The 24,536-nt window shown below is 27.8% G+C and overlaps 1 protein-coding gene across 1 annotated transcript in view; it reads left to right on the top strand.

Moving 5' to 3' along the window:
• Positions 1 to 19,516, top strand: part of LOC136975103 (ethanolaminephosphotransferase 1) — a 41,607-nt gene extending 22,091 nt beyond the window's left edge. Inside the window, exons 3-9 of the mRNA XM_067270106.1 lie at positions 4,701 to 4,893; positions 8,926 to 9,188; positions 9,350 to 9,455; positions 10,561 to 10,609; positions 10,955 to 11,135; positions 13,398 to 13,583; positions 18,233 to 19,516. Of these exons, the coding sequence (XP_067126207.1) occupies positions 4,701 to 4,893; positions 8,926 to 9,188; positions 9,350 to 9,455; positions 10,561 to 10,609; positions 10,955 to 11,135; positions 13,398 to 13,583; positions 18,233 to 18,298 (1,044 nt within the window). The 3' untranslated portion in view covers positions 18,299 to 19,516. The remainder of the gene's footprint in view (positions 1 to 4,700; positions 4,894 to 8,925; positions 9,189 to 9,349; positions 9,456 to 10,560; positions 10,610 to 10,954; positions 11,136 to 13,397; positions 13,584 to 18,232) is intronic.
• Positions 19,517 to 24,536: the final 5,020 nt, after the last annotated feature.

The following is a 24,536-nucleotide window of genomic DNA, read 5'->3' as shown; positions in this document are numbered from 1 at the left end:
GTAAATATTCTTATGAGCGTCTGGCTAACGTTCTTCTTCAGGCGAAGATGGAATAATTTAAAAGATAGAATAGAACGTTTCAAATCGAACCGCTTCGTCCAATTCCGTCATGGCTGACATGCGCTGTAGTGTCGGGGTGTTGGTTATCGTTTATGCGTGTCTAAAAGGATTTGCCAGGCCGATGAAATGTCGATCTCTTCTTTTTGGTTGATGCAGATATTATTACAGCTCGTTTTATACATAGCGACCGCTTCTAACCATTTTATATGTTCCGGGTGGGGCGTCGTTACGATGATTTTAGCCTTATCCAGTTCCGCGTTGATATCTTGATCAGACGCGTATAAACTTAGCGCCGTGTTGAGTTTCCGGTGTTGTAGGTCGGCTTGGTGTTATGGAAAATGGAGCCTGATATAGCGGCCTTTGTACAAACTGTCAACAACAACCCGTATGGCTTGGTCATAGAAGTAGAGCAGATAAGCAGCACGGAGGCCCATTTTCTAGACATCGCCATCAGGATAGAAGCGTCTACGATCCAAACGTCCGTCTACAGAAAACCGACTGCAACACCAATATACATACCTAAGGGTTCCTGCGACCCGTTCTCGTATAAAGCGGCCGCTTTCAAAACCTTAGTAAGAAGGGCAACCTCGTACTCCTCCACTAAGGAAGCGCTAGACAAAGAACTGGCATATCTTAAAAAGGTCGCAACAGACCACGGGTACCCTTCCCTAATACGGCGTATAACCAGGCAACATCACCAAGGAAGCACATCCGCTGGACAAGCAAACGGTAGCGCTAACAAAAAAGATTTAACAAGGCTTCCTATCACATACAACCCATACGTTTGTAAAGTATATGGAGAAATAGCCAAAAAACAGCAGATGCAGATAGCATATCGAAGAGGCCCCACAATAGCCGAAATCCTAAAAAATTGCAAAGACCCTCTGTATCCCAACAGAATGTACGGAGTGTACTCTATCCCCCTAAGGGACAACAGATGGCAAAGGGAGCTCGTTTACATCGGTTCCACTAAGCGCTCGTTAAAGACCAGATTAAAAGAACACCAAGCCGACCTACAACACCGGAAACTCAACACGGCGCTAAGTTTATACGCGTCTGATCAAGATATCAACGCGGAACTGGATAAGGCTAAAATCATCGTAACGACGCCCCACCCGGAACATATAAAATGGTTAGAAGCAGTCGCTATATATAAAACGAGCTGTAATAATATCTGCATCAACCAAAAAGAAGAGATCGACATTTCATCGGCCTGGCAAATCCTTTTAGACACGCATAAACGATAACCAACACCCGACACTACAGCGCATGTCAGCCATGACGGAATTGGACGAAGCGGTTCGATTTGAAACGTTCTATTCTATCTTTTAAATTATTCCATCTTCGCCTGAAGAAGAACTGTTTTAGGTTCGAAAACGTTAGCCAGACGCTCATAAGAATATTTACACTGGTAACAGGTTCGTTTTTTGAAGTTAGTTATAATACCCGGTGTCGGTAAGGAGCAGAGAAGTACTTAATAAATGTAAGTGATTTTTTTCATATAGATATAATGATAATTTGCTTTTTGGTGAACTTGTAAAATAATATTGCCTGACTGACCTATATTGCCTTAGGAGGGATCGCAAAATAAACGTAAACAAGATGTCGGGGGAAAAGGGTTAAAGCGATACGAAATTCATCATACACTATAGGAACGTGTTAGCTGAATGACCTTGGTCGAAACAGTTTTTACTAAGCCATTTTGTTAAAACCTGTTTTGTCTAGTTAAAACTAGTTTTAACTCAAATTCATTTTTGACTAGCAGTAAATTCTAGTTTTAACAATGACATCCAGTAAAAACTAGTTTCAACTAGTTAAAACACGTTTTCACTAAAAACGGGTTTTTACTGTAACATATAGACATCAGAAACATTTTTTTCAGCATAATCCTTAAGGAATTCCAGCTTGCAATTAGCCTTAACCATCTTCAAAGCAATTTTTCTGTATAATTTATTTAACATGATCATTATGATGCTGATGATTGTTTAGTGAAAAAATTTTAGTTAATATCTAGCCAACAAAATAACACATTTGTATAAATACTATATAAAGACTCATAAGCTTCCCTATCAGATTTTAATATGAAAGCTTAACAGAATCTATATTTAATTATTATGAAATATAATTTAGTTGTCTGTAAAATTTATTTTGCAATTAATCAGATCAGTTTTTTAAATTATCAGTGTTATGCCATTAGTAAGTGCCAGATCTTTATGCATTTATAATCACTGAAATATGCATATGTTTGTGTTTTAAATGCCAGAAATATGTATTTTTAAATTGTAATTTAAGATTACCAATGAACACAAAAAGTGACAACTTAAATCATTTATTGATACAAAATGTAATTCCTGAATAGTTAATAGCTGCAGTTGCACATTATATACATTCTCAAAATTGAACCTTTACCTTTTATCAGAAAATATAGATTTATATCTAGAGAAACTTCACAATTTGATGTGTTTGGTGCATATTTAAAATGTTAATTCTTCAATCATACAGTCAGTTGTTAGATTAGAGCCTTGTAGAATGCTGGATATAATTGATAGTGCCAAAAATCCTGTACTTTTGCCCAGAATCCTCTACAACTTTTTGTACAACCTTTTAAATAGGTTACTTTTGATTTTCAGTAATGTGTTGCATACTTTATCCACAATTTCAGTCACTTCACTCAATGAAAGATTTGCAATTTCCAAACTGGTAATTGATACAGGTAATAACCTAGTGGCAGCTGACAGTTCTACAAGATGTTCTTGGATTAGTGAATTTGAAAATGTCTTCTGTAATTGAAACAGTTTCTGCTTCCTCAGAATTTGTTTTACCTTCCTGAAGTGGTCCACATAATAAATGGCATCTTCTATCCATGTTCCACAGTAAGTAAGAACTGGCTTCCATGGTAATGTGAGATCAGGTTCATTCTTTAAAAAATTTAACTCAAGCTAGACATTTAGTGAATGACTTCATGTTTGACATTAAAGAATTCTACTTTTTTTCTTTAATATCATGCTTTATATCAAAGAAAACAGTTCTGATGAATATAAGTTGATGAAATTTAGTCAGTTGATAAAAAAACAACCAGTAGAAGGATAAACCATTGAAATTTGCATGCTAAAATGCCAAAAATTAATATGAAAGGGTTTAATTATATTTGTCTGTGTAACACAAGGCTTGAGCAGTTTTTCATAAAAGGGAATGCCTGTGTCTGACACATCCTTAAATTTTATGGGATAAAATTCCAGTGGAATTGAACTGATAATGTTTTTACATATTTTGGAGTAAACTGAGGTAAAAAAAAAGTACCAAATATGCATTTATTCATCAAAATATGAAAATATGCATTTATAAGAAATTTAGCCTAAATATGCATTTTACCTATGCTTTTGTGCAAATACATAAACTTCTGATCCTTAGTCAGTCTTTTAATTCATAACTTTGAATATTGTGTTTTATTTACTTTAAAATAATTTGTTAAATTTTATTTGTAAATGAATACAAAAATATATTAATTTATCATTATCAATTTTTATATTGAATATTTAATATTTCACATTTATTTTTAATATTTGATTATTTTGTAGATATTAGTCAATAATTCAATGTTATCAGCTGATTTTTATTTTTAAAAGTTGGTTAATAATTTATTGATACTGACACTGATAGTTGATGCATCCTTGATTTTGCTATGTTGTTATTTATAAAACTAAATATTAAAATATCATAGTCTTAAACATTTTTAATACAGTCAAACCTGTTTTTATGCGGGGGATAGGGACCGCATTAAAAAAAACGCATTAAAAAAATCTCACGAAACTTCACGAATGGCTGTAAATAATAGTTTTCGCGACACAATTAAAAAATATTTTTTTTTATGCGGTCAACAGGGACCGCATAAAAAAAGTCTCACATAGAAAATAACTCAAAACCGTACGAAATAGAATTTATTGACAACAGATGTCAGCACTTGACTGCATCATCTGGTCTATCGTCTGTTTTACATATTTTTGTCCAGGTGGTGTTTTGTTGACTTAAAAAGTAAATTATTTCATTTTTCGCATATTCATGCAATAATATTACTATACTAAGTGCATTTATGCTATAATAAGTTTATTTAGCTATAATAAGTCAACGTAAGACATGACGAATCGCACGAGACTAGTCGCCAACTATACCGCACAAATTAAAAATTCGCATTAAAAAAATCGCACAAATAAAAATCGCACATAAAAAGAGCGCATAAAAACAGGTTTGACTGTATTACTGTAGTTATTCTAGTTTTTTGTTCTTGATGACATAATTCTTTATATATTTTATTAGTTCATCAGTTTACATAATAATTTAGACTTGTTCATGTTTAATCAAGCAATTTTTATATACTTGATAATTTCAACAGTGATTATTTATTTGATGTGATAAAAATTAGATTTAATACTAGTAACATTGATATATTGTTTAATATTTTTAATGTTTGAAATATGTGTATTTCTAATATATTAATATTTATGTAATATATAATAATTAAATAACATTTTAAACTTAGCATACTAAATTAAAATCAAATAATTCCTTAATTTTCATAACTTTAATTACAAAATATTTTCTGGAAGATTAACAATTTATTAATATCTTTTTTCCTTTTACAGTTGGTGCCAAGGTGGTTAGCTCCAAATGTCCTCACATTTACTGGGTTTATGTTAACTGTTGTTAATGCTTTTCTTCTGGCTTACTATGATTATGAATTTTGTGCCTCTAGTGATATCTATCCAATCTGTCCTCCAATACCTCAGTGGGTGTGGATAGTCTGTGCAATAAATCAATTTCTGGCCCATACTTTAGGTGTGATGTTAAGTATTAATACCTACTGGTAATGGATTTGTTTATATCTTTTCCTATTCATTCCCTATGACTGAAAAATATGTTTATAAAACAAGAAAATTGTGAAGATTTTTAGAAATAATAATAATTAGGATCCTTTTTCTTGAAAATAATATTAGCTATTCAATTTTGTAAGATTTTTCTATACCAAGAATAAAAATCAAAAATAAACATCAGGGCATTGAAAATATATGAAAAATTTTTTTAAAGTATTGTAAGGTAAAAGTAAGATTAAGTTTTTATATAATATTAAAATATAATAATGTTTTTATTTATTATTACACACAAATTTTATTGAAGAAAGAAATATGGTATAAATATCAAATAATAAATTTCTATTACATATTGCATAATTTAGCTTTAAAATATTTTTTGGAAATACTGTTATAAATGATAAATTTTTCATATGATTTAGTGTCTTCACACAATAATTAATTGTACATCATCATTTAAATTTTAACCAAGTCTTAAATTAGATAACAGATGAACATTTCCAAGACTTTTCTCAGCTTCTTATTCTAAACAAATTTACTGGAGCTGAGAAAAATCCTGAAAATGTTCATTTGCTATCAAGTAGTAATAAAAATAAAGATATATTTTTATTATCTTTAATAAATCTTTATTTTTGTTATTAAATACGAATGCTAATTATAATTTAAAAATCATTGCTATGTTATTTTATAATCTTTACAGTGTATAGAGTGAACATTGTATCATTTATTATATTTACTAATTCTTTTTAAATACTTGTATATTTAATATCTGGTTTATAATTATACTTTTAAAATTTTCTTCACAAATATATAATTGCCCAATTTATTAAATTTTTCTATATAATTATTCTATCATTATAAGAAATTTGTCATGATGTAATTGTGATTTTAAGTACTTTCCTGTTTTCCTTTTTTAATGAGCTATTAACAAGATTTAAATTTCCTTAATTAATTATTTTCTTTATTTTTATTTTTCCTTTTTTTTTCTTTGATAATAAATGGATAAAATTGTTCCATATATTTAGAAAAGATATTATCAATTTTATATCTATTCTATGAAATTTACAAGCTAAATGTTAATAATACTAAAGTAAAATATCAACCACACACCGCGATAAATAAACGATAATGTCCACGAAAAATCAAAAACTGTGCGTTATCTCATATAAATAAAATTGTCACAAACGTTTTTTGCAATTTGTCCGTTTTTCACCCGATGATGAACTTTTATGTTCGAAAACGTTTGTGACAATTTTATTTATATGAGATAATGTACCGTTTTTGGTTTTTTGTGGACATTATCGTTTAATAATACTAACTTGTATAATTTGTGATATTGAATTCCTATAAATATAACAAAAGAAACTAATAATTATATTAGAAAATAAAAATTAAAAAAATGTTAGAAAATCAAAGAAAAACTATATACTGTATATTACGTGAAATGATTGATAGAAATAAGGAATGATTATAAGTATTATTAAGCTGCACTAGTGAAAATTATGCTCCAAATTTTATTACTTCAGTACGTTTAAAAATAGAAGTTGAGATGGAAAAAAGAGTTGAGAATACTAAGTGACATGCTGGATTTTTATCAGGCTATATTAAGGCTAATTAATAATTTGAAACAAAGCAATTTGGCTAAGAGTTAGGTGGTTAGCTGCCACCTCATGATAAATTTAATAATTATAAATACACTAGAGTCCCAGAAACTCAACTCTCGATAACTCAACATTCTGTAAAACTCATGTCATTCAAAAACAAAATACATGTAATCTAATTTTTACATCTTACAACTTAACCCTAGGATCAAATAATTTATTTTTCTTTACCAGCAACACTTGATAATAGCATCAATTCCACATATTAACAAAGAATATAACCCTTTTTTCAAAGTACCACTGAAAAATGTAATGATGCAAATGTCAGTAACTTGAAAGTAGCCACCAAATAGTCAATATTTTTTAAAATTAAAATTTAGCTACAAATATAAAGTCACTAATGGTAAGTAGTTAATACATGTATGATTTTCACGTATAATACCTTTAAGAAAGTTGTTATTTAGGCTAGCATTATTGCAATGTTTCTGTATGTTAAATAGATTTGTTTATTTAGTGGAATTCTGTTACAGTTGACAACATGCTTCACCAATGAAAAGATGGTCAAATTTGACCTGCATTTTAAAACAATCTCATTTCTCTTACTTTTCTGTTAACACAAGTGTCTTGAAACTTATCATTTTCGGTAACTTGTTACCTCAGTCTACATTCAGTCAAGTTTATGGAACTCTCTTATATTGGGTTATGAAAGTTGCTATATAAATAAAAAGGATTGAACGTCAGAAAAGAATGAATAGCAATACAATATTATTATGTATAAGTTCAGTTTATTATTTTTAAATTATGATTTTCTGTATTTCATGAAGTATTTTTGGTTTCTGTTTTATAACCCTTAAAAATTATGTTGAGGACTTGTATTTAAATATGTAGAATTAAGCTAATTCTGAAATTTTAATAGTTATAATAGTACAAAGGTATTAACTCAAATCAATTTTTGCCTTTTAACTTTTTTCACTAAGTCAATATAAAAACAAAATCAATATTAGTAATATGAAAAAATGAGCTAACAAAACTTTTATTTTAAAAAATTAAGTCATTTGTTGTAATTTTATAATAATAAAAATAATTTGGACAGAAGTATTGACTAGTTTTTCAACAGTTTCACTTTGACATTTTTTTTTATTTTAATAAATTTGCATAAAATCATTGTTCTGAAGTAAAATGGTTTCTTACACACCTATTGCTACTGTTGTTTAAGTAATGATACTTCCAAATTGTTCACAATCTGTGAAATATGCAGTGACTAAATTAATATTGCATAATGAACTGGCAAACTGCATAAAGTCAAGCAGACAGCAGAAAAATCACTCCACTTGTCGACAGAAATATTGGGAGTAAACCTAAGGCTTATCCATAGAAAGATGCTACACAGGTAAGCCAAGAGTTGGTTTCCAAAATGAACACTGTCCTTTAGCTTGTAGGTAGCATTTAACAGTATCAAAACTAATTTCAGTGTTCTTTTTGGGGTAAAGTCATTATTTTCAAATAAAAAATGGGAAGGCTTGGCTTGAACTTGTCTAGTGCTTATACTCAATTAGCAAGTAGTGCTTGTCAGAAAGTGTTGTTTTCTGATAAGAGCAACTTTTGGCTTTTTGGAAGTGATGATAGATGATATGTAATATGGTCTGAAATCACTCATACAATGCTAGATATATGCTGCATGTTTAAATGTGGAGGTTCAGTATAATAGTTTGATTCCACTTCTCTACTCATAGTGTAGATTCATTGATTTAAGTAGAAAGCAAATGGATCCATTTCAGTACAAGGAAATGTTAGAGAAGACTATGTTGCCCTATGAAAAACAAAATATGCCTTGAGAATGATTATTCCAGCATGATAACCATCTCCAGCATTTTTCAAACCTTAAGGAATATCTTGAAGACAAAAATGTTACAATCTTAATCTAATAAAGCATGTCTGTTGATACTACTAAACCATCATGCTGACCAAACAAAATTATTCAAACAAGGCAAATTAAATAGCTGCACTAAAAGGAAACAGGCTTAAAATTGATATGATTATTGATTATCTTATCAGTTCTATGATATGGAGATGTACTGTAATTTTTCAAGTTAAGGGCTTTGTCACAAAGTATTAATTGCAAAAAATGTCTTCCTTGTACAAATGATTAATGTTGTTTATTTGTTTCATTTATTATTGTTTATTTGAGTCATTACTTTTGCCCAAAATTTGTTGTTTTAAAATTAAGTTATTGTTAATTATTACATAAGAATTGTTAATTCATTTTTCATGTTACTTGCACTGGTTAAAACTTATCAGATTCATTCTCAGACAGAAAATATTTAAGTTAAAAAAATAAAACAATTATTTGTATTTATGTAATCAAAATGTAATTTTAATTACATGCATTTTATTTTTAGATGGTATAGATGGCAAACATGCACGCCGAACTAATTCCAGTGGTCCTCTTGGTGAATTGATGGACCATGGGTTAGATAGTTGGGCAGCTTTGTTCATGCCAACTTGCTTATATTCAGTGTTTGGTCGAGGTGAATACAGTTGCAGTCCTCTCCGTGTCTACTTTGTATTATGTTGTGTCAACTTTTGTTTCCTGCTTTCCCACTGGGAAAAATATAATACTGGAATTCTTTATTTACCCTGGACATATGATATTTCACAAATTGTATGTTTCTCAATATTTTACTTTATGAATACTTAAATTATTTATTTTAATTTAGTCATAGTTTGAGTGATATGTACTAATTTTCATATAATAAAATAAAATTAAATGTAAAACATTTCTTTGATGATTTTATTAATCTGAGATGTTTAATTTTTTTTTAGGTATTATTAACATCATTTTTGATAACATATTTTAAATCATATAAATTTTTCAAATTCACTATTTTAAACTTTGGAAGTGGGGAGTTTGTTGAAATTTTAATATATGGTAAGTTTTGAGTATTTAATTTCTAAATTTTTAATATCAATAATGAATTTTAAATGTTTAATAATAAAAGTTATTGTAATTTTGGAGTACAAACATTTCAGTTGTTCCTGAATCTGTTTGCTGTTGAATTTAAAGTTCTTATTTCTATGTTTAAACTGAGGTATATGATATGGATTAATAAAAGTTAATTTTTTAACTGTAATAAAGTAAACATTTTATTAAAAATATAAATTATTTAATACATATACAATAGTTGATACCAGTATACTGGTGTAGTTTTGAATTAGCAAAAGGAGGAAACTTAGTCAAAAATAAGAAAAAAATTTTTTCTTACTTTTGACTAATTTTTCCTCCTTTTGCATCAGTATAATAAGTCTGATTTATAAACAAGGTCTATGTGGACAATATAAAAGCAAAATTGAAATATTTAAGGACATGGAGGCACAAAGAATTAATAGGACTACTTAATTTGAAGATATATATATAAAATTAAAAAAAAAAAAAAAGAATTTGATTCCTCATTGAAATAGCAGTAGATTCAGCTCAGTGGTGGTACTTTTGTTTCAGTGATGTCATTTGCCTTAATAATAGCTGAATTGTGTCACTTCTATAATACATTTTTTAAAAATTTTTCTAAACTGTGACCATGTGGCATTCTATTATAGAAGTTCTACCTTCTCACAGAAAATAGTCTGTCAATCTTTGACAGGGGAATTTCTCTAGTTTATATACATATATTTTATAGAAAGTATACGAATTCTTTCTATAAATTTTCATTCATTTTTAATTTATTCTATCATTGTAATATTGTTAATAAAATAATTTTTAAATATGAAATAAGTGAAATTATATAGAAGGCTCATAAATGCTCTAAATATATTTGAAATTTATTTATTTTTTATTTTTCATAAAACTGTAAACAGTTTAATCAAACAAAAGTTTTGTTTTTAAATAGAAAATATTTAATTTATATACTTATTTGCATTTGATATTAAAACAACAACTCTTGACATATGAAGCAGTACTATCATAGTATAAAAATAAAATTTGTACAGAAGTATATAGTATTTATGGTATTAATTTAACACATTTTTTTTTTTTTTAGTTGGGGCCTTAGGCATGACATTGCCCATGAACTTTTGTAATATATATCGGTAAGTTTTTAGAAGTTAAATAAATAGCTCATTAATGTTTAATTGAAAGTTAAAATGTAATAATAATAATAATATTATTATTTAATAATAAAATATAGAATTTAACCTTTGATTATATTATGACTAATTTAAAATCAAAATTTTAGAATTTGATAGAAAAGAGAACATATGTATAAATATTATTAAAATTTTTATAAGTATTTTCTATATTCTTCAGATTTTAGATTCTTTAAGTAAAATATAGAATGATATAATTTTAACAACATTGAAATAAATATTTGTATAATTATAAAGGCATTAAATTTTAAAATTGTATATTTTAATGATGATGATAATTTTTTGTAGTGCATATAAAACTCAGACATTGAAGCAAAAATCAATTAGGGAAAGTTTACGTCCTTTATTGCCTGTTACATTACTTTTTATTTTAACAACAATTTGGGCTTTATTTTCTCCAAATGATATAATAAATAAAGAGCCACGCATGTTCTATTGGATGACAGGCACTGTTTTCTCTAATATAGCAGTAAGTATTGATACTTTAAAAATGTTAAAATTTTTAATATATAAATTTATTATTTTACAAAAGAGAATTATGTCTTACAATGTTTCTAAAGTGAAAATTTACATTTTAAAATTAAACAAATACAAATATGGTTTTCTTTATTTTAAATCTTATAAAATGATGTACCAAACATTGATATATGTGAATAATGTGTATTATTAGAAATAGGGGAGGAAAAAAATCTATTTATTGTAATTAGGAAATTAATTTATAAAATATAAACATATTCCAGCAACAATGTTTTATTTATGAAATGTTTTTGACTAAGTGGCCATCCTCAGGATCAAACATGTAATAGAATTCTTTTCATATTTAAAAAGAATTCTATTACATGTTTGATCCTGAGGATGTTTACATGTCATTACATCTTTGATTAATGTCGGATGTGTCAAAAGTTGCTTTAACATCCTTATAAAATCAAACTGAATTGGATAAGAGAAACTTTGGCATGATAGAAACATGTTATGCCTAGGGGTAACCATTTTTGTGTGTGTCAACTACCGTATTTTACGGACTATAAGACGCTACAGACTATAAGATGCACCTTAATTTTTAAGCAATTTAAAAAAAAAAAATACCTATAAGACGCTACAGCGTATAAGACGCACCTGAATTTTGGAGGCAATTTTTCGAAGAAAAAAGTGTGTCTTATAGTCCGTAAAATACGGTAAGTGGTCACCATTTTGAATTCAGCTCAAAATGTTGTTTAATTGCTACTTGTTCTCTTGATATATACTGTGGTTATAACCATAACTATATACATAACTATATAACTATATAAGCTTATAACTAAAGGTTTCAGTAAAATCAGCTCAAAATGTTTAAATGGGAGTGGGATCATGTGATACATGAAATGAGGCTAGAATTTTGAGAGAAATGAAATGATATGCACTTGTTTTCTTCCTAACTTTAATCTGTGAAAAGTTATTAAGAAATGAATCTAACCAACTTCTTTTCTAGATGTGTTAAACAATGCTAAAATGTAATGTATGAATAACAAATTCAGATCATCCTGATGTCTGAGGAGATAAGTTCACATTCACATTACATTGCAAATGATTTTATTCAATGATATTCTAGAGAGACACTGAACTGTGGAAATTGTACGATTACTACAAAAGTTTTGAGAGACTGGATCAATCACAGATATAAACCATGATCTAGATGTTACATGAACTCCTCTCCCAGATTGGATGATCTGGATTTGTTGTTCACACAATTTAGAAAAGAAGAAATTGGTTAAATTAATTTCTTTTAATAATTTTTTACAGAATAAAGTTAGATAGAGAACAAATGCACACCATTGCATTTCTCTCAAAATTCTAGCTTAATTTCATATCTTGCATAATATCACTCTGTTTAAACATTTTGAGGTAAATTCAGAATGGATCACTTGATTCACATACATGAAGATGGTTGCCCATAGGCATTTACTAGTGCAGTCTTAGTACTAAAATCAAATCTTAAAATTAAACATATATAATGACTAAAATTAAAACTCTGGAATGGAATAAAAAAAATGTTAGTTTTTATCATGACAATGTTTCCCCTGCACAACCCAGTTTGATTTTTTGAGGGTGTTAAGCAGCTTTTGACTCATCCTGTATATTAATTTTAAAGTTATTTTAAAACATTTTGTAATTTCAAAAATATTTTTGTACATATTTATATTTTATGCTTTAGCATTTTATTTAGAAGTTTTTTAGAATAGTTGCAATAACTTTGTACATTATTATTTTATATAAACAAGTTATAATGAATTTTATATAAACAAGTTCAAATTATAATGAATAAAGTTATATTCATTATAATTTGAGTGAGCAATATGATTATATACAAATCAGTTAATTAATTAATAAATTAATCTGGAAGCAAAGATCAGTAAATGTCTGGGTAGCATAACTGGCAATGTGTCTGCACAGTGAGCAAGTGTTATAGATTCAAGACCCAGTAGAATAAAAGATTGACCAGAACTGGGTCAATCTTTTATTCTAGAATATTCTAAAGTGAAATTTAATTAAATTATTAAATTTAACAAGAGATGCAGCCTAACTCGCTACCTTCTGCCAAACTACCTAGTAATTATTTACCTTAACTCAATAAAGTTCATTTGATATTTGAAATAAAATAAATCATTTAAGGTTATCAAATAATATTTTAATGTATTAATTTAATAACTTTTTAGTTTTAATTATATTTATTGAAATTTTATTCTTATTATAGTGTAGTTTGATAATAAGTCAGATGACATCTACAAGATGTGAAGTTTCAAATTGGCTACTTTATCCAGTAGGAATTGTTATGCTTTTAGTATTTGGTTTGCCTCAAGTGGGAGAGAAAGAAATTTTTCTATTGAGGATATTAACCTTATTTACTGTGTTAGCACACATTAATTATGGTGTACATGTGGTATGTTATTTTTCAGTTAATGTGTATTATATTACATATCATAAGTTTAATTTATATTTTAATGTATGTAAATTCTTTCTTGAAAATTTCAATATAATAAGTAACACAAGAAAAAATATTTCAGAAAGATTGTAAAATTATAAAATTTTCAATTTCTAATTGATTTGAATATTGAAGAAAAGCTTCATTTTGCTTCCTAAACACATTATTTGTATTTAGCTAAGAACTGTATTTTTGTACAGATAATCTATGGGTTATCTGTATTTAAAACACAATTTCTAAGGGGATGAGGATAATCTATTTCAATTTTATTAAAAATTGGAATACTGAACTTATCAAACAGCTTTTCCTTTGTGTGATGCACACTTTCTTATCACAATTTTTCCTGAAACTACTAAATATATGTATACTCTTACCTTGCCTTTAATGTACTTCTATTCATTTTCTGTATACTCAATCAATGCTTTAATTGATATTAGACACACTTTTTTGAATTTGTGTCTTGAAAACTGATAAACATCTGGTAATTAGGATCTTATAAATGGTCCATAAACTTTTGATTAAATAATTTAAAGATTACCCAAATTGTAGGTTTTCTATATTTTCATCTTTCAAAAAGATTTACACCAGTACAGGAACCATTTGTTCAAAATTCATTACATTTTGGCATTTTTTTTCTGCAGACTATTAAATAATCGGAAAATACATTTTTCAATAAATGATACATTATATTTTAATAGCAAATAAATATACACTGTTATACATTTACTGAATGGAGATATAAAAATATTTTGAGTGACATCTGCCACATAAGTAGTGTTTAGATTTTAATGTATCTTACCTTTTTCAAGAATTTCATAATGAAAGATGTTTCAAGCATAAACACACAATAACACTAAACAATATAACACTAAAAATTTTTAAGATTTAGAATATCAATTTTTTAAGATAATATAAAATAATATGAACCAACTTCAAAGTGCATAAATACTACTAAAAAATTTTGTAATAAGTATAACAAATCAGCTACAAGTTCAGTATCTACATCAGCCACAGTTAACAGTAATATAGAGAGATAATTTACATATTAAGGAAGGTTTCCGATAGTTATCATTTGTACATTTATATAAATAGAGGAGTTAAATGAATAAATGATCAGTGTTTTCTAAGAATTTTTTAAAGTATATTTTTCATTTTTAATTACTTTTACAGATTTTATTTTACTTCCTTTAATTAATTCAATTTTATGCACAATTTATACAAACGTTATGTAAACTTTTTTTTCTGCCTTGTGTGTACCAAGAGGGTTTTTATATCTGCTTATTACAAATTTATCTAAAACAATAAATCAGCCAGGCAGTGATAGATGATATCCAGCATATCTAGATTAGACTAATCATTAAAATTTGAGAATTTAATCAAAACAGATTATTTGATATAAACTTTTAGATTAACTTTAATTAAATCTGATATTAGAAATAGAGTAGTCATTTTGTAATTATCATATTTTGCAATAACTTTTTTATATGGTATTTTTTTTTACAAGGTCACACCCAGATTTCAGCATAGAATGTTCAGAAAACGTATTTAGTGTATTTAAGCAGCCACATCTTAACTACTTGTCCCAAAAATTCTTTTATTTTAACACTTTAAATAAGCATACATTCTAAAGTTAAAGTTAATTTTAATTTTTTGGTTAAAAAAGTAAAATTAGAATGAATATTTATTCATCAGGGAAAAAGTGGAGATTAAAAGAATCATTTACAATTACATGCAATTCTGCATAGTTATATGCAAAAGTTGCTTATCTATTCTAATAATAATAATAATAATAATAATAATAAAATCACATATATTATAGACATATCCATTCCAAACACTTACAATGTACAAAACACATGCACTGAAAAAGTCAGCAAGTACACAGAACTTGCCCAGGAAATAAGGCATCTGTGGAGGATGGATAGGGTGCTTATTGTACCTGTCATTCTCTCCTCTACAGGTGTGATACCACACACACTACAGAAGGCCACTATATTGAATACATGTCATATTGTGAGGAAATTCCTGAATATAGACACACACACTGATATACTTCTTTAATTTTTGTTTTGGTCACTATGCCTTGACTTTAGTCCGGCATAGTACACAGCCACCGGTGTTAACCGAGTATATCTCACTTAACCCAACATATGAATAAAAATGCTGTTTATTATTATTATTAAGTTGGGCTAGGTAGAGGTTTCCTGTAGCCCAGGGCTTCTTAAACTATAGGTTGCGACCCCATTTGGGGTCTCTCAGTGAAATCCTGGGGTCACGAGATTTTAATGCAAAATATTGAAAATAATTTGTGAGAGTTTGAAAATGTTCTTCTGCCATTCAACACCACATCTTTATGTGAAATTGCTTTTTCAGCTTTAACACATCAAATCCCAATATTGTTTATTGCTAAAAAATGTTGAAGAGATTTTATGTCCAGCAGTGTCAAACATTGCATCAAGATTTAGTTTGTTATGCAGTAAAAAGCAAGCACATCCGTCTCATTAAAAAACAATTTTCCTTTAATTTTTGTATACTTAACCATTTAACTGCTGCACTCGAATATATTTGAACGAACTAAGACGGCCAAAATGCCCAGGCTCGAATATATACCAGCAACAGTATATTTTGCCCAATATTCTCTTTTATTTATGTTATTGCAAAAAATGCAGTTTTGATGAAAAATAGGGTATATAATTTTTGTAACTATAATAAATACAATTTTACAACTTTTTGTGCAGTTTTTAATTTTATATTTTTATATGTTTTTAAACAAATTCTAAAACTATATTTTTTCATATGTATATATATATTGTTACCTAATCAATAAATCATCACAAAATATTTATATATCTTTATTTTATATTTTTTGGGTTGCAAAAAAAATCACAATTATAAATGGGGTCATGAATAAAAAAAAGTTTAAGAAGCCCTGCTGTAGCCTATTGAAGGCCATTTGGGAATTCATTAGCCTAGGAGAAATTGAACTTCACACATGATTTTTTTTTGGTCTTATATTGTTAAAGTTGTGCCTTATATACTATATTTCATGGTATAAGGCATAACTTTTGTTTACATAATAATTTGAACCTGTTTAGAAAGAAGATTGACTCAGAATGAGGTTCATTTCACAATATCTGCAAATCCTACTCTGAACAAACATTTTTCTAGATAGTCAAATCTCAATTCAACAATTATTGATATAATTGTAAATTCCTGCATAACAATAAGAAACGTAATTTCCTAAGTAATTCATATTAATGTAAAATTTCTACTGTGATTTAAATCTGTTTAGTGATACATTTTTTTTACTCTACTCATAAAATATACAGTGTTTTCCATTCTCGGCAATGATGATGCAGTGAATTAAATTTTAATTTATTGCTTGGAATGCAAAATGTGGTATTCTCTTAATACAGTGACTATACTACAAACATTACTTGCAGTCAGTAGCATTACATGCGCATCCTGCCCAGGTTGATCATGTTTTTTGTATTCTAGTAACAAGATTTTTTTCTATAGCACTTAAAATTGATGATCCTTTTATGCTTTGTTTAACTGAAAAATGCTTTGAGTAAAAATTTTTTGAAAACATTTAACACTAAATGACAAATGAAACCAATTTTCTATAGCTGTTTAGTGCTTTTTTGGCACTTTCTGGTCTCAAGTCAAAATAAACTTGTATATTACAATCAAAATCCAAAAATCTACCAGAACCTAATCTTACTAGATAAAAATAATTTGTAACAAAACCTTTTTTACTTTTAGAATTAGTATAATTTGCAATAATACAACATCCTTATATAATTTCTGGGGAATTTTATGCTAAACTCATTTAATATATAAAGTTTTCTTAAAAAGTGTACAGGGATGTCTCACTGTTACAAATTACACTTATCAAAATAATTACGATAAAACATTCTCCTTAAGAAATTATATTTTATAATCAGTTTAAGTGTAGAAAGTACTTTTAGTTTTACTTAGTTCATTTTTGCCTGGGAAGATTTAGATTCTGGTTGAGTATGGATTTTGATGTTTAATATACTGTATACTATAGAAATAATATGCAATAAAATCACTTAAATCTTATACTAGAGGAGACTAATGAGACTAGATGTTTTTCTAATGTTGTCTAACTATATAAGGTTAAAATTTTATACATATTTTTTTAAACATTTCTCATTATAACAATAAATCTTTATCTGATATTTTTTCTTGTTCTGTCAAATGTTACTATAGAGTGTTTTTACTGTATATCTAAATTCTTAATTAAATTAAATTTAATAATTAGATCATTTTTAACTTAAATTCTTATAAAATGACAGCTATGAATACTTCTTGTGACACATTCCCTTTTTTATTTTAATTAGCAGCTTAAGATTAAACTGAGAAACAGACAAGTTGTTATAATTATTTGTTTTAATTATATTACTTTGTGTTTTTTGTACTGATGATTATATATTAAAATTAACAAATAGAGAATTTATTATTTGTTTTATTTATAATTTGTGATTCTTATTATATTGAAAACAGATTTTAATTTTAAGTAAAAATATTTATAAAAAATTGAATTACAGTAATTAATTTACGTTTTTATCATTCCTGTACAGGTGCGTCAAATGTGTCGTCATTTTAAAATATACTGCTTCTCTTTAAAAAAAGTGCCAGCAGATTGACTTGAGATGTAAGACAAAAAAAGAATAATACTATATGACATTATATCTGCTGCAATTGAAAAATGTTTTTCTTAAGATAAATGTGGGTGCATCAAGGGTAATGCAGATCATCTAGAATTTTTCAAGCAGCATATTTGTGGAATTTTTCAGGCAACATATATTTGAATTTTCTATTCAAAGACAATGAAGTATGCCAAAATATTTAGTTTTAAGAAAGTGGTCCATTTAACATTCTGTAGAAAGCTTTTACTTTCTACAAATTATACCACAAATTCACCCTAAAGTTTTCATATAAAAGCTTAGAATCAAAGTGTTATTTTTTTAACTGTCATCCATCTCAAAATTGATGCACATCATGAATGTTTCCTATCCTTGTCCGTACCGTAATTTAATGCACAACTTCTATGACGACGTGAGAATTTACAGTTAAGATATGTTCGTAGACATTTCAGAGATTATAGCTGTTGAAGAAAGTTTTATTATTGAAATAATAATAATATGATGTTATGGCCATTCCAAATATTTATCATTAGTTTTAATTGCCATTTATTATCATTATACAGACAAAATATAATTTGTAATTAATCATGCAATTATAAAATGTCTTCCCTTGTAATATTATTTTGATTGAATTAATGTATTCAAAATGAATGTTTTGAAAAACTATACTTGTATTTCTGTTATACTTCTAGAAGATTCTAAATATGCCTAATATTATTGTAGTAAGTAAATGTTTTTTTAATAACTGTTTTGGAAATCAATGAACTGATTTATACTTTTAGATATACAATGTATTGAGAAGTTGCATTTGCTAATTCTTGATATTGTATTTACAGGTGTATTTTATATTATCATTAATTCCAATTATTTGTCTTCCTTATAAAAGATTTTGAATTTCACAATATACTAATCCAAATCTCCGTTCATTGTGTTCTTGAATATATTAAACAGAGTCAAGTCTTTTTATTCAAGAACATTATCTTCTATCAATTTTCATGTGAATCTTGTGTTAATCATATGATTTTTGAAAAAATATTTCTTCATTAAGAAAATCTATATATTTTTTTCTTAATCCTGTTTTTCATTAATACATATTCTCAAAATATACATTAATAGATTATCAAATTTAATTTTGATAACAGCATTTTCATTTAACTGTCTTTGTATGTCTTCTAATTGCATTGCTTTATATAACGTCATATGTTTATCATGGTCTTCTTGAAATAAAACACTTAATAATGTGTTTTTATTAAAAAATATAAGTTTATATTTGTTTCTTTGATAATGAATTTACATAAAACTGATTTTTTGTAATTAAATCCTTTTAGTTGTTTTTTCTACATAAAATGTTAAAAAAACTTTTTAAAAATCGGCTGAAGCATTTTATATTAGAATATTTCATTATAAATATTCCTTATTATGACTTTTTTCGTACTGAGTTTGTAAAATTTAAGTATAAATATTTTGAATAAAAAAGTAAAAATTAAAAAATATATATATTTATATATACATTGGATATGGTGGTATAGTTGAAACAGAGTTTAAAAAAGTGCAATGCAAAAATCAATTCTAAAAATTGCAATTATTAAGTTAATATCAGTATATAAATCAAATCTTTATTATATACATACATGTATATTTAAATACTAAAAATTAAAAAATATATTTGAGAATAATGTTATTTTGCAGTAATGATATACTTGATACAGGACGTATTAAAAGTCTCTCCACAGCAGGTATTGTAGGTTGTGGTCGCTGCTTTCAGGTTGTTAATTGGCTTTGGGTGATACTTGTACACTAGGAGGCATTGTGTCTGCTCCACTATTTCACAGCTGCATATATGCAGTTTAATTGTGCATGGTCCTTGATACCCACTGCAGAGAAACTTTTAGAACACCCTGTATAATATGCAGTTGATTTATATTTTAATGCATTAGCTTGATATGCAATCAGATTTTTTAAGCTGTGTTACTCCCTGTATATAGAAATTAAGAACTTTTAATATTTAAATTTAATGAGCTTTATGAAAATGCAAACACAAAAACTCAATTATTTGTAAATTTAAAAGGTCAGAAAGATTGAATTTTATTGTTTTGATAATTTTATAATAATAAATTTCATTGCTTTATTAATATTCAGAATAAATAACTGTGTTAACACTATTTCTTTCATTTCTGTTAAGATAAAACATTTGCTTCTATTAAATAAGTTTTTTATTTTGATTAAAATAAATCTTGAAAATTTAAATTTTGGAAAATTAAATAGACATTTTGAATAAAATTTCACAAAGGAGAAATGTAAAAATGTAAAAGATAAAATGTAAATATCAAGAATTTTCATGATTATCCAGTTTTAATCCTTGATTTTTTTTTTATATCGATCAGTATTTTAACAAGTAAAAATACTCATTTGTTAGAAATAAATTAACAGTACTTAATAAAAAATATTGAATAATAATAAATAATAATAATAATAATAATGCTGAATGTATAATCAAATGTTCTGAAAATGCAATATTTTAGATAAAAATTGTAATATTTATGTCAATTTTAATTTATCAAGATGATTTACAAAACATGAAAATCTCAAATTTGGAATTGTTTATTCACGAAACCTGTATAAGATTTATTCATTTAATAAATTTCATTGTGCCCATGTTTTGTTGTCGTTTACTTTCAACTTAAAATTACTATATTCACAAATTATGCTATAAAGTTATCTTTCAATAGATCTTACTCTCTCAGAACTTAGTTATTTCTGAAATCAAGAGTTTAAAACTAAATTATTCATTGTATTGAAATTTGGATTATGTCCCGTGCTGGCCCATGGATGAATGTTTCCAAAGCAAAGAGCAAATTTTACCCTGCACTGTAAAATTGAATCAGGATCCAAGATGATGATACCCTAACAGGTTATTATTACAATATTAAGGAATAATTTGTTTGTTTGTTACAATTTCGAAGCGATGATTTTTTTCCTCCAGTCTGAGAAGTGTGAATGAACTAATTAATTAATGACAGATTGTTATAATAGAGTGGGTTGGGGCAGAACCAACAAGCTAGTATACACTACATAGAGTGGCTGCGACCTTAGATACAGCGCTGTTGGTGGCAACAACGGGTACTAGTGACTGCCATTTTACTTTTAAGTCAAAACAATGAAATCTGTACCACATGTTGGGCAAGATTGTCAAATTGAAATCTGTTTTTCTCATCTAAATCTAGATTGTTTCATCTCAAATTTAGCTATTTTCTAGATTTTAATTATTATAAAGATAAGATCGGAGTTTGAAGTTGTAAGTGTAGTACTTAATATAACAATATTTTTATAATTGTGGCAGGTCTTGAAGGGCTTTCTCAGCCATATAATTGATTGATTATAGTGTACTCGGGTCAATCTGATCAGTGCCATGCTTGATGTGGTGGTGGTTTTTTTCAGACAGCATTTTTTTTCTTTTGCCGAATGTAAGTAATGTTCTAATGTTTTTATTATAATTATAGTTTGTGAATATTTTGGTTTCAACTTGTGAAAATATTTACAATGAAAAACTATATTTTGACTTTTGTCATGTTATTAACCACATTGTTGAAGTTAGTCCTTCTAAAAGGTTATATGGAGCTAATAATTGTGGGAAATAGAAGTGTTGCATTTGCCCATCAAAAATGGACAAAAAAAAAATACCAATAAGTGCAAGATACTGATATGTAAAAACTGCACCATTAGGATGCAAATTATGCACCATATGCATAATTCTGGATAACAAAAGTGTATAAACATGAACCAGCCTTTTATTCGTTACGTCATTTACACAAATGTCGAACTAATTTCATTAAATATCTTGCCGGTAAGAATTATTAACATTGCTTTCTTTAAAAAGAAACTTAAAACATAACCATATTTTAAATACAGCAATGAGTTGCATAATTTTTCCAGCTGTTGTGACATTTTATTTAAAAAAAACAAAATAACTTTTTACATTTCTAATCATTATCGAATGGCAAAAAGCTTAATTTTGAGGGTAGTGATGAATTTTAGTAAATGTTAATAACGAATATCATCATTAAGTCCGACCTGTCTCGAAATATGATACATGGCACCCCTCTTTCTCCCCACCCTTCATCCTTTAACCACCAAAATTTAATAGCATCAATGCTTTTTATACACAAGCTACCATGCCAAATTTCATTTCTTATAGACGCCAACACACACACACGAAATATTTTTTGAAAACTTTTTGGGGGTTCAGGAAGTCTCAAAACGTGGAGATTTGCAAAATGCTCTGAGGGTTAAATTTGACACGATTCCAACACTTGTAATGTATACATAACAACCAGGAAAGTAAGAATGCTTAGAAATGCATTTAACTTATCCATACAGAATAATAGCGAGATTGAAGCCGAAGTTTTAAACACGAAAACGTGTACAGTACGTCGGACGTTCAGCGCCGCTTTCCCGTAAGCCTGGAAGTTTGACAATGGTGTTTGGAAAGCCAGTGGAATCATGCTGACATTCCAAACGCCATTGTCAAACTTCTAGGCTTACAGGAAAGCTGTGCTGAGTGTCCGACGTACACGTTTTCGCGTTTAAAATTTTGGTCTCAACCTCGCTATTTTGTTTTGTTTAGAAACGTTAAAATATTTCTTTCCTTAACCCTTTATTTAATTTATTTTCAAAATTAAAAAACTAAGTAGGATCATTTTGACTCGCACCATCTTAGTCAAGGGTTAAAACTCTTCCTTTCCTTTGCACACTTGTACACAACGAGTTAGAATATTCAAACTCGTTGCCTTTACACAGCAGAAATGGCACGTCTCCTTGACTAAAAAGGAAATGGCGGACGTGTATTCAATTTTCTTTAAACATGGCGTTGCTCTATGTAGTATATTCTAACTCGTTGGGCAGAAACTCATTATGCAGCCGCCACCTCTTGGTGAGTTCTGGACTATTTATGGAAAATGAATACAAAACGAGAGAAAAATAGCGCTTTAAATAATAATTTTTATTTGATATAATCAATAAATTGTATCAAAACAAAGTAATAGAGGTATTACCTTGTCCTATTATCTTAACCTATAGAGTAGGCCTATTATATTTTAACATATGACATCATCCATCTTTGCAGCAGCGGATCATCGTACAGGCGCAAGAAGCGCGCGCTTGGAGCCTCCGAAAATTAGCAACTTGGAAATGATATATAGCCTACATTGTGCGAAACTCGGGCACAGATGCCATCATCATCACGACAATCTGCCGTAAACGGCGTGATAAAAGTAATACTAAATAACTGACAAATAAAATTTCCTTTTCGACCGTGAGAAAATATCTTAAGAAAAAAAAATAAATTAATAATAATTCTTTGTGTATTTACATGCATTTATTTGATTCGATAGTAGGTAACTGATCTCTTGAAAACTGCAAATTGTGTGAACAAATGAATCTTTCCCTAAAATATTGACACAGAGTTCAGTTACACCCTGTATATAATAACTAAGTCCGAGTTTTAATAACCAAATACCTAAACTCCGGATTTTTCGAGCTGTATTTAGGCTAGGCTTTAATCAATTAAAATAAATTAATTTGGTCTAAACACTTTAGTAACCTGTATTGATATTATTGTAATACATTACATTAATTTTAGAAAATATTATGTACAGTACATATAAAAATTATATAGAGACATTTTAAAAAATTATTTCAAGAACGCTTCTAAAATATAAATTAAAAATCTATTCGAATAAACATAATTTCGGTTTTAAACGAAAAAGAAATTCGACAGTGCTTTTTTCGAATACGAACTTTGCAGTTAATTTAGAACGGAAGGTAAGACAAGTACAACCGAATTTTTATTTTTTGGGCTGCAATTTGAAAAAATTGTAGACTTATAAATTCACACTGTCGTCTGTATGTCTGTCCTTCCTTAATCTCGAGTTAGGTAGATGAAAATCGAGACACCAGATATGGAAACCTTAGGCAGAGGAAGCTCCGATTAACCATAGAACTTATAATATAGTTAATCGGAGCTTCCTGTTCCTACGGTTTCCATATCTGGTCTCGATTTCCATCATCATCCAACTTCCGATTAAAATCGGAAATCACATTATTTCAATTTAAAATTTTTCCCCTGAAAGCAGTTAATAGATGACCTGCACGACTTTATTGTTAAAGGAAAAGTATGATATACAGGGGCAAGACACTACAGTACTAGAGGTGGAGAGCATATACTAGGGGGATAATTAAA

Source organism: Centruroides vittatus, unplaced genomic scaffold, assembly GCF_030686945.1.
Source record: "Centruroides vittatus isolate TY-2023 unplaced genomic scaffold, ASM3068694v2 contig_364, whole genome shotgun sequence".
NCBI lineage: Eukaryota > Metazoa > Arthropoda > Arachnida > Scorpiones > Buthidae > Centruroides > Centruroides vittatus.
This window is presented reverse-complemented; position numbering and strand designations above follow the sequence as displayed.